This window comes from Salarias fasciatus, chromosome 23 (assembly GCF_902148845.1).
Source record: "Salarias fasciatus chromosome 23, fSalaFa1.1, whole genome shotgun sequence".
Taxonomy (NCBI): domain Eukaryota; kingdom Metazoa; phylum Chordata; class Actinopteri; order Blenniiformes; family Blenniidae; genus Salarias; species Salarias fasciatus.
This window is the reverse complement of record NC_043766.1, coordinates 19,578,594-19,587,263: the sequence shown is the minus strand read 5'-3', so window position 1 is coordinate 19,587,263 and position 8,670 is coordinate 19,578,594. Positions and strand designations below refer to the sequence as shown.

The 8,670-nt window shown below is 41.3% G+C and overlaps 1 protein-coding gene across 1 annotated transcript in view; it reads right to left on the bottom strand.

The window, feature by feature from the left end:
* Positions 1-6,953: 6,953 nt before the first annotated feature.
* The window catches only part of s1pr3a (sphingosine-1-phosphate receptor 3a), a 2,791-nt gene continuing 1,074 nt past the window's right edge, over positions 6,954-8,670 (bottom strand). The window contains exon 2 of the mRNA XM_030083746.1: positions 6,954-8,670. This exon is cut by the window's right edge and continues 131 nt beyond it. Coding sequence (XP_029939606.1) covers positions 7,473-8,670 — 1,198 coding nt within the window. The 3' untranslated portion in view covers positions 6,954-7,472.

The window sequence follows — 8,670 nt, the reverse complement described above, 5'->3', positions numbered from 1 at the left end:
ATATGGAAGTGACTGCTTATCCACTCCTGCCACCTATCTGTTATGTTCAACTGATGTTAAAAATTTGGTTGCCTTGGCTGATGCTGGAACTGCTGAGAATGTAAATTTGTCTAAAGTTGCACAAACTTCCCATTGAAATGGAAATGGAGAAATAAGTGGTTACGACCAGTACAGTTGGAACACAATTTTCTTTGTGAATTATTTTTGCAACTGCTTGACTTTTCAGGAGTCACCAGTCATAGCAACTTGCACCATATGCTTCATTGTTTTTTTTTAGGCCAGATGACCAGTCCCAGACACTTGTGATGAAAAATAAAGCCAATGCACCTCCAGGGGGACCAATTTCGTTTTGAACACATGTTCACTTTTGAACGTCCTCAGTCTAGACCTCAAGCAGAAAGTATTGTACAAGGGCAGACAGTATCTGCATGGAGTTCAACACTGTGACGCTAAAAAATACAATTCATCTGTTACCATAGCATTGAATGCTTTGTAGTTTAACATTTCAGTCTTCCACTGTGTCCCCTCTGCATATTTCATGGTAGTGTCAATAATCAAAATTGTAGCTGTTAGCTTTACTACAGTATATGTATGAATGAACGAGCACATGCACACACACACACACACACACACACACACACACACACACACACACACACACACACACACACACACACACACACACACACACACAAAGAGTGCAATAAAAAGTTTTTGAAAAATTGTCAGTATTGTTTTCCTTTAAAATGTCACAAATGACAAAAACTAATTCAATAAATTACTGAATACTCATGTGTAACATTTGAATTTGATATTTAAAATACCCTGCACAACCAGAAATAATTAGAGGTCTATGATATTGACAGGAATTTCACACCTCTCTCTGGTCTCAACTGTAGAAGGAGGCATAAAATACAGACATAATACTGTCAGAGGTCAGCCTTGAAGCCAGATTCATTCAGCATTATTTACATTTTGTAAAGACTTGAACTTGAGCCTTTTGAAGTTTGCTATATGCTCTGATGTACTGATGTGTCAAATTTAAAGAGATACGATCCAAGCTTAATGAGAGGCATTTACGGTCTGCGCAAAAATTGGATGTAGTGTTCTCCTTTTGTTGTTAAAACCAGCCTTCAGATGTCCAAGATGGTGGGATGTTTTTGCCGTTGCTAAGAAACAAGACAGAAAATAGGAAGAATGACTTATCTCAGAAGATAAAATGACTGTCAAATCAACATATTCTGTTTTCACTCTGCTTGTCTGCACAATCTCTTCCAAGGAGGAGAATTAATGGCAGCGGGGCGTGAAGGGGAATGTTAGGAGGAGTACGCACCAATCTAAATCTCAGCCAGCTCCATCGAATATCCTCCTACGAAATGACCCATGCCTCGGCTCCCCGAGCTTCTTCCCAGCTGCTCCTTGGATAAAGCCCTCTGATCCCGGGGAGCTTATCAACAAAGTCTGCCTGGGTCTTTGGCTTCTTTGTTCCACATATAATTACTGTATACTGAAACTGGAGAGCAGTGGAGGTGAAGGTGGAGAATGAGAGTTATCACACACCAGATGAGTGTGTTTGTCTTCTCTGTTGAGAGTAGTGCAACTCAACCAAAGAGGACGAAATGGTTTCAGCACATGGGGGAGCCCAGCGTGAGTGGTCAGCTCAAATGGGACCCCGTGCTATTCCCAGTCTGGCCCCAATCCACCTTCGAGTTGCATCAAAAAGGGACTTGAGAATGACAGAAGTGTTTCATACTGGCACATTCTGCGGCTCAGACCAGATGGAGCCTTTGTTCTGTCTCTCAAACACACACTGCGCAAACACGTGTGCACAAAAATGTGGCACATGCAAATACACACACACACACACACACACACACACACACACACACACACACACACACACACACACACACACACACACACACACGGTGGTGTAAAGCCAGGATCGTGATGATGGGAGGGGGTGTGATTCTCTTGTCCTCTGTCGTGTTCACATTAGTCATATGCAAATAAGCATTGTGCACAGAGAATAACACAAATCCACCATGTCTAAATCCTCAAAGAACACTGGTGACGGTTATTTAGTTAACATGATTTATTAAGGTATTTGACCCAGTTAACACGATGGCTATTTAAGGATGGGAGGTTTTTCTCTTTCCTTCTATTTTTTCCAGAGCTTTTTATTTTAGGAAAGTATCAATGAAAAATATCCAAATTTCAATTCAGTTTCAGCTTTTATTGATGCCCCTCAGCAAATAGGTGGGGGTGGACCACAAAAAAGAAATAAAAAAAATTAAGCATGGGAGCCTGATGTTGAAGAGTGCAATAATGTGATTGCTTTTACCTGTGAAGTGTATGCCTTTGTGTCTGTTTAGCTGAATTATAAAGGGTAGATTTGTGTCTAAAAGAGAACAAAGACTTTGAGGTAAAGCACTCTCTACTACAGTGTGTACTCAAAAGATATTGTTGGCAGTGAGTGGTGGCAGCAAATTAAAAAAAATAGTTGTACCAGATGATAAGATTATTGAAGTTAATTGACAGTGGTTAGGAGCCTCGCCTTTTAAGTTCATACTTGGGGGGCCTGTCTATGCATAGTTTGTATGTTCTCTCTGCGCTTGTATATGTTTTTACTGAGTACTTTAGGTTCCTTCCACTTGGGATGCCCAAAATTAAAAAAAAAAAAAAAAAAAAAAGGTGTAGTTAGTCTATTTATCTTTTTACTTTGTTATTGTTGGCTAAAGAAATAAAGAAATGCCTTTTCTTTTTGTACAGTGTGCATTTTCCACAGTCAAAACCAGCGGGACCCTTCCTGAGATGCCAAATAAGATGATCTGAGCAAGAAAAACAACAGCAGCAGTTTAATAAATATGATGATCAGCTTCCACTGTCAGTGTCAACCAGGTGGAATCTGGAACGGCTTCAGTTAGAATGACTGAGTGTCCATCCATCCATCCACCCATCCCTCCATCCAGCCATCCATCCAGCCAGCCAGCCAGCATCCCTCATCCATCCATCCATCCATCCATCCATCCATCCATCTATCCCTCCTTTCATCCATCCATCCATCCATGCATCCATCTATCCCTCCTTTCATACATCCATCCATCCATCCATGCATCCATCTATCCTTCCTTTCATCCATCCATCCATCCATGCATCCATCCACCCATCCCTCCATCCAGCCATCCATCCATCCAGCCAGCATCCCTCATCCATCCATCCATCTCTCCATCCATCCATCCCTCCATCCAGCCAGCCAGCCAGCATCCCTCATCCATCCATCCATCCATGCATCCATCCATCCATCCATCCCTCCATCCCCCCATCCATCCATCCCTCCATCCATCCATCCTTCCATCCAGCAACTTGTGCACCATGTGACCCGCTTAGAAATGATGTAAATCATTGTATTACTTTTGTCGTATGAAGTCTCATCAGTTTCTTTGGTTTAACTTATTGACTTCATAAAATTCCAAACTGCTGTTAACAGAGATAATGAAATGTCTTAGACTTATCAGTAATAATGATCTGACTGAGCCATAATTTCAGCCATTGTTTCCTGTACTTTGCTATTACAGCAGATTGCGCTGTTTAAATGTTTCCTACAGTAAGTTTTCATGTTGCACCTTCAACAGATGCAGCCAGTCATTCAACAGAAAGTGTGAAGAAGTCAGAGGAGCATCTCCTGAAAGACCGGTGGGACACTTGAAGGAGGAGATCCACGTGTGTCTTCAGCTTCAGCTGCGAGTGTGCCAAAGTCGGTAATTCACTTTGTTGAAGGACGTCTTTTGTCTTTTGCCTTTTTATATCTTACTTTTTTTTTTGCTATCAGTGGTTAAAGTAAATCTTGTTTGATTCCATCTTAATTTGAAATACTTCAAAACTTGTGAATACTTTACCAAGACTGTTTCCCTTTGTTATTGATCGCACGCTCTGTTAAATTACTGCTAGTCACAGATTTCAACAGTGCAAAACTGCAGTGTTAAGTGCAGTTATCTCTTTTTAATTTTTCATTGTGTCTTTTTCTCTTTCCTAACAGTTTATATTTTCTCGTGGTTTTGTTTCAAATGTATTTCCAGACTAAAATCAATACAACAAAAATGAAAGATCTGTTTAAATAAAGATTGCAGTGATGGCTTGGAATATGAAGTAGTGAGAGCAATAGACAGTGGATTCATGTCAAATTGTACCACCTCTTGTGATTTTTAAATGTTCTACGTGGCAAGAGAGCACAGTCATCCCTGACTTATTCAGGAAAGAGAGAGTTCAGTGTGTCTGACTGGAAACAGTCAGTGACCTTTAGACTAGAAATACTTGGCTGGAATTGCATCCTCACTGTCTTTTATAATCAAAACTTGAGGTGCAGAGCAGATGTGCTTCCTTTAGCTGAGGTGAGTATTAAATGCCAATCTGTCAGCTCATATTTAGTCTTTGCTGTGATAATGTGGCCTGAAACACAACCTCTGATGTGACCTGCGCAGTGCAACTGTTGCCTTGGATTTTCAATTTTCAATTTTTACTTTGATAAAACACAAAAGATCAGAGCAGTTCTTTCATTCATTCATGATAAACTAATTAATTTACCCAACATACAGGTGAGTGAATCATCTCATAGAAATGTGCAAGAAGAAGGCGTAGTGGTAGCCACAACGCATAAACATAAATAAAAAATTTTAAAATGAGAAAAATTGCTGTTCTCACCTTCATGTCTATACAAATCAAGTGCTCTAACTGACTGCTCTTTTTCACAGGTTTGACCACACTCAGTGGCGCTCCTGATTTCAATAGTTTTTATGCTTGATGGTTGACACTCCACAACTGGGATTCAAAACCAGGAAAGTCATTTTCAAAGTCAAAACTGAACCCGAGGCGCCACCAAAAGACACATTATTTATGACAGAAGCATCATATCGTTTCTGATATGTATATCTACTATTCTCTGAAGGACTAAAACAATTCATTTCTGCAGACCACCTGTTGATGGAAGGAGATTTCCTTGTCTGGGCTTTTATTTTATCAATCCGTCTTCTATACCACTTTATTCTGCTCAGGGTCACGGGGTGCTGGAGCTGACCCCAGTTTACTATAGGCACAATCACTGGCAATTTTTGGGTCAGTCTAACTTACATGTGCATGCTATTGTTTGACTTTGGGAGGAAACATGCACGTACGCAGGGAGAATCTGCAAATGAAACACTACTACGACATGCATTTCCAAGGCAATTGCTTTAAATATCTATTGGATCACAGATAATTTAGTAATATTTGAAGATTTTTTTTGGGGGGAAATATGTGTAAAATAAGGACATAATGAAATAATTATGTCAATAATTCCTCACTTTTAGACAAATACAGGAATATCTTCAAGAAGTATATATTTCATTTCCACATCTGAAGCGAGTTTCTGATAGTTGGAGCTTTGTTGTTTGCAGTTTCTGTGGCGAGAAATTAGTCTGATAGAGAAAATTATGATGTGCAAATCTGAATCAGGCACAAGGGCACAAACAAAAGCCAATAGGCTATTTTTAGAGACCCCATTTTATTTATTTTATTTTATTTTATTTTATTTTATTTTATTTTATTTTATTTTATTTTTTTTATTTTATTTTAGAGCAAAATCAACAAAATTTCTGAATGCATCATTTCATCAGCACCTTAGAAATATCAGATTTTTTGTCAGGATTTCGCTCATTGTGACTTTTCCAAATCAGCAAATGTCAATGATAAAAACATCAAGTTAATGAGTACCTCAGCATTTATACTGTGACAAAACAGCACACCCATCCAAAACTACTTTTCATGACTAATATGAACCCACTGTCTGAAATCTAGGCCTTTCTCACAATGAATATCAAGAATATCTTTGCATTATTCATCACTGTCTGACCTGTGTCTGTCTGTGAAGGGCAATAAGAGTGCTTCAATCAGCTTCCCATTAGGATATTACGTGAGTGCAGTAGGTTAAAGCTGATGCATTTCTCTTCTCCTGTCTGAGAAGCAATTAATTAATGAGGCAATTGGAATTAATAAGAGTGTGTAATGTAAGGCTTAACTGGTTCTGTGAGCCTCGAAGGCAACAGACATGAATCTTTGTTTGTATCCATAAATTGCATCACGAATCTCTTTTCACAGGTTTCTTTCTGTGTACACAAAGAACAAGTGACCAAGATTTCTGTTTTCTGAAACGAGCTTGTAAACCTGCTTTAAGCTTGAAACTTTACATAATTTCAGCTATGTCCATTTTTTTAATCTTTATATAGTTTCTTTTTTGCATGCAAGCAAAATTTCCTAAATATATGAACACACACTTTTGAACACCGACTCCATCCCAGTGAAATTTTATGTAAAAATGACACACATGTGAAACTGAAGGGAATAGGTTTTATTGGCTATTTAAAGGTATCTGGCACTACATCACCCTAAATGCCATTAACAGTCTATTACCATTAAATAATTCACATCCGACATCTTCCTTGTCCCTCTAGTGGTTAGTTAACGCGTGAGTGGTTTCTAACTCTGCTGACAAAAAGTGAATACAATGATAACTGTAAATTATAGCCATGAAAATTCAGATCACAATGTTGACAGGGAAGATGTTTGGACAATGACAGAGTGGAAATTAAAACCTGAGCCTAAAAACAGTCCTGTGAAATATGAACCACACAGATTCAGGTTAAAGCCTCAATCTTCTACAAACTAGTCGCTGTTGTTCAGCCACTGCTTTGCATATCTTAGATAAATAGACATACCAAATGTTTTGGAGCCCCACAGCTAAGAACAGCTGTGTTAATGTCTAACTGTGAATGTTAATAAGCATCACAGCCTGATGTAGCTGCTGGTCAGGCAATAAACTTTAAGTGTTTTTCTATCTCACAGTGCAGTGCATCGAAAGTATTGAATAATTAAGTCTTATAGTTAGTACCATGAGGATCCTTACACACACAAAGAAAACCAATAATATATATAAACAGTATTATGATGGCAAATGTTTTCACAGAAAATAATAATCTACCAAAAGGAGTTGTGATGAAAAATGCAGGAGTTATAAGAACCCCGGCATACATGCAATAAAAAAGTGCCAAAATCTGATTGTTTCTGATGAAAAATCATGAAAATTCATGTATTAAAATAAACCTACAGAGCGACAACACTGACAATGTTAATGATACTCTTGAAGCATCAATAAATTCTTCACAGACATTGTTTAAGCTAATTCATGTTGATATCTTCAAAAGGGTTTGCTGTACTTACAAGTGTTAAATAATGCCTGTGTGATCCATTGTGCTTAACATTTATTAATCTTTTGTGAAAAAATATGAGTTGCTGGAAGTAGTGGCAAAACACAATCTGGACTTATCTGGTCTCAGCTGAATGTCAGAGCTAATGTCTTCATACTCGTCCATGCTACAACAAAGCATAGTGCACAAAGAAAAAGTCACTGGTAGTTGGACCATCTCCTCATTCGGGTGCGCTCAGAACTTGCCGAGTGGCGGCAGCGCCCCCGCCTTGACGAGCACGGCTGAGAGGAGGTCTGTAGGCCCGGCGGGATGCGGCACCGTGAGGGCGGAGGGATCTCCGTGCTTGCTGTCAGAGTTCACAGGTGTGGGAACTTTCCCTTTGCTCAGTGTAGACTTTCCACCCCCGCTGCCTCCGCCGCCTCCTCCTCCGCCATAACTGGTCTTGCTGTTCTCTGCCGTGGGGATGATTGTTCCCAGGTGCGGGTTGCCCACCACGGGGGTCCCAGCCGTCTCCAGGCTGGTCTGACAGCAGCACAGCAGCCGGAAAAACGCGGCTCTCATCTCCCTGCTGGAGAGCGTGTATATCAGAGGATTCAGGGCTGAATTGAGCACAGCTAGGGCAATGAACCAGTCCACCTGGTAGAGAACAGGGCACTTATCTGGACTACAACCAACATCCAGCAGGAGGAGGAGGAACAAAGGGGCCCAGCACATGACAAACACTCCGAGAACAATAACCACAGTTCGCAGCAGAGCCAGGGAGCGCTCTGAAGGTCGACTGCTCACCCTGCGGCCGCTGGAGGTCACCAGGCGGTAGATTCTGATGTAGAGGATGATGATGGCCACCAGTAGTGCACTGAACACGCTGATGCAGAAGGCGATGTAACTTTTAGCATAGAGTGGCAGCACCGTAGAGCAAGATGCCAGATTGTCGAGGCAGTTCCAGCCCAGGCTGGGAAGGGCGCTGATCAGCACTGACACAAACCAGCAAGCGGCCAATAACGCCAGAAGTCTGCCTCGCCCTGACGTCTCACAAGGACGCAGGCGTACCATCGTCATGTGCCTCTCAATTCCTATGGCCAGAAGGCTGAAGGTGGACGCGCTGAGGGCCACAAACATGCTCCCCTCTCTGGCCAGCCACTGCACCGGCGTCAGGAAAAAGGTGTAGCTTCCTGAGGTGAAGATGTTGACCACATAAGCTACACCGGCCAGCAGGTCTGACAGTGCCAGGTTCCCAATGAGGAAATACATGCGGCTGTGGAAGCGTTTGTTCCTCCAGAGAGCGAGCAGAACAGTGACGTTCTCCAGAACGATCAGCACGCAGATGAAGAGCAGCACGGCCATCTTACAGGCCCCGCCGCTGCGAGGCCGGTCCCACTTCCCGGACTGGTTGTAGTGTCTGACGATGACTGTGTTCATCCCTTCCTCGAAG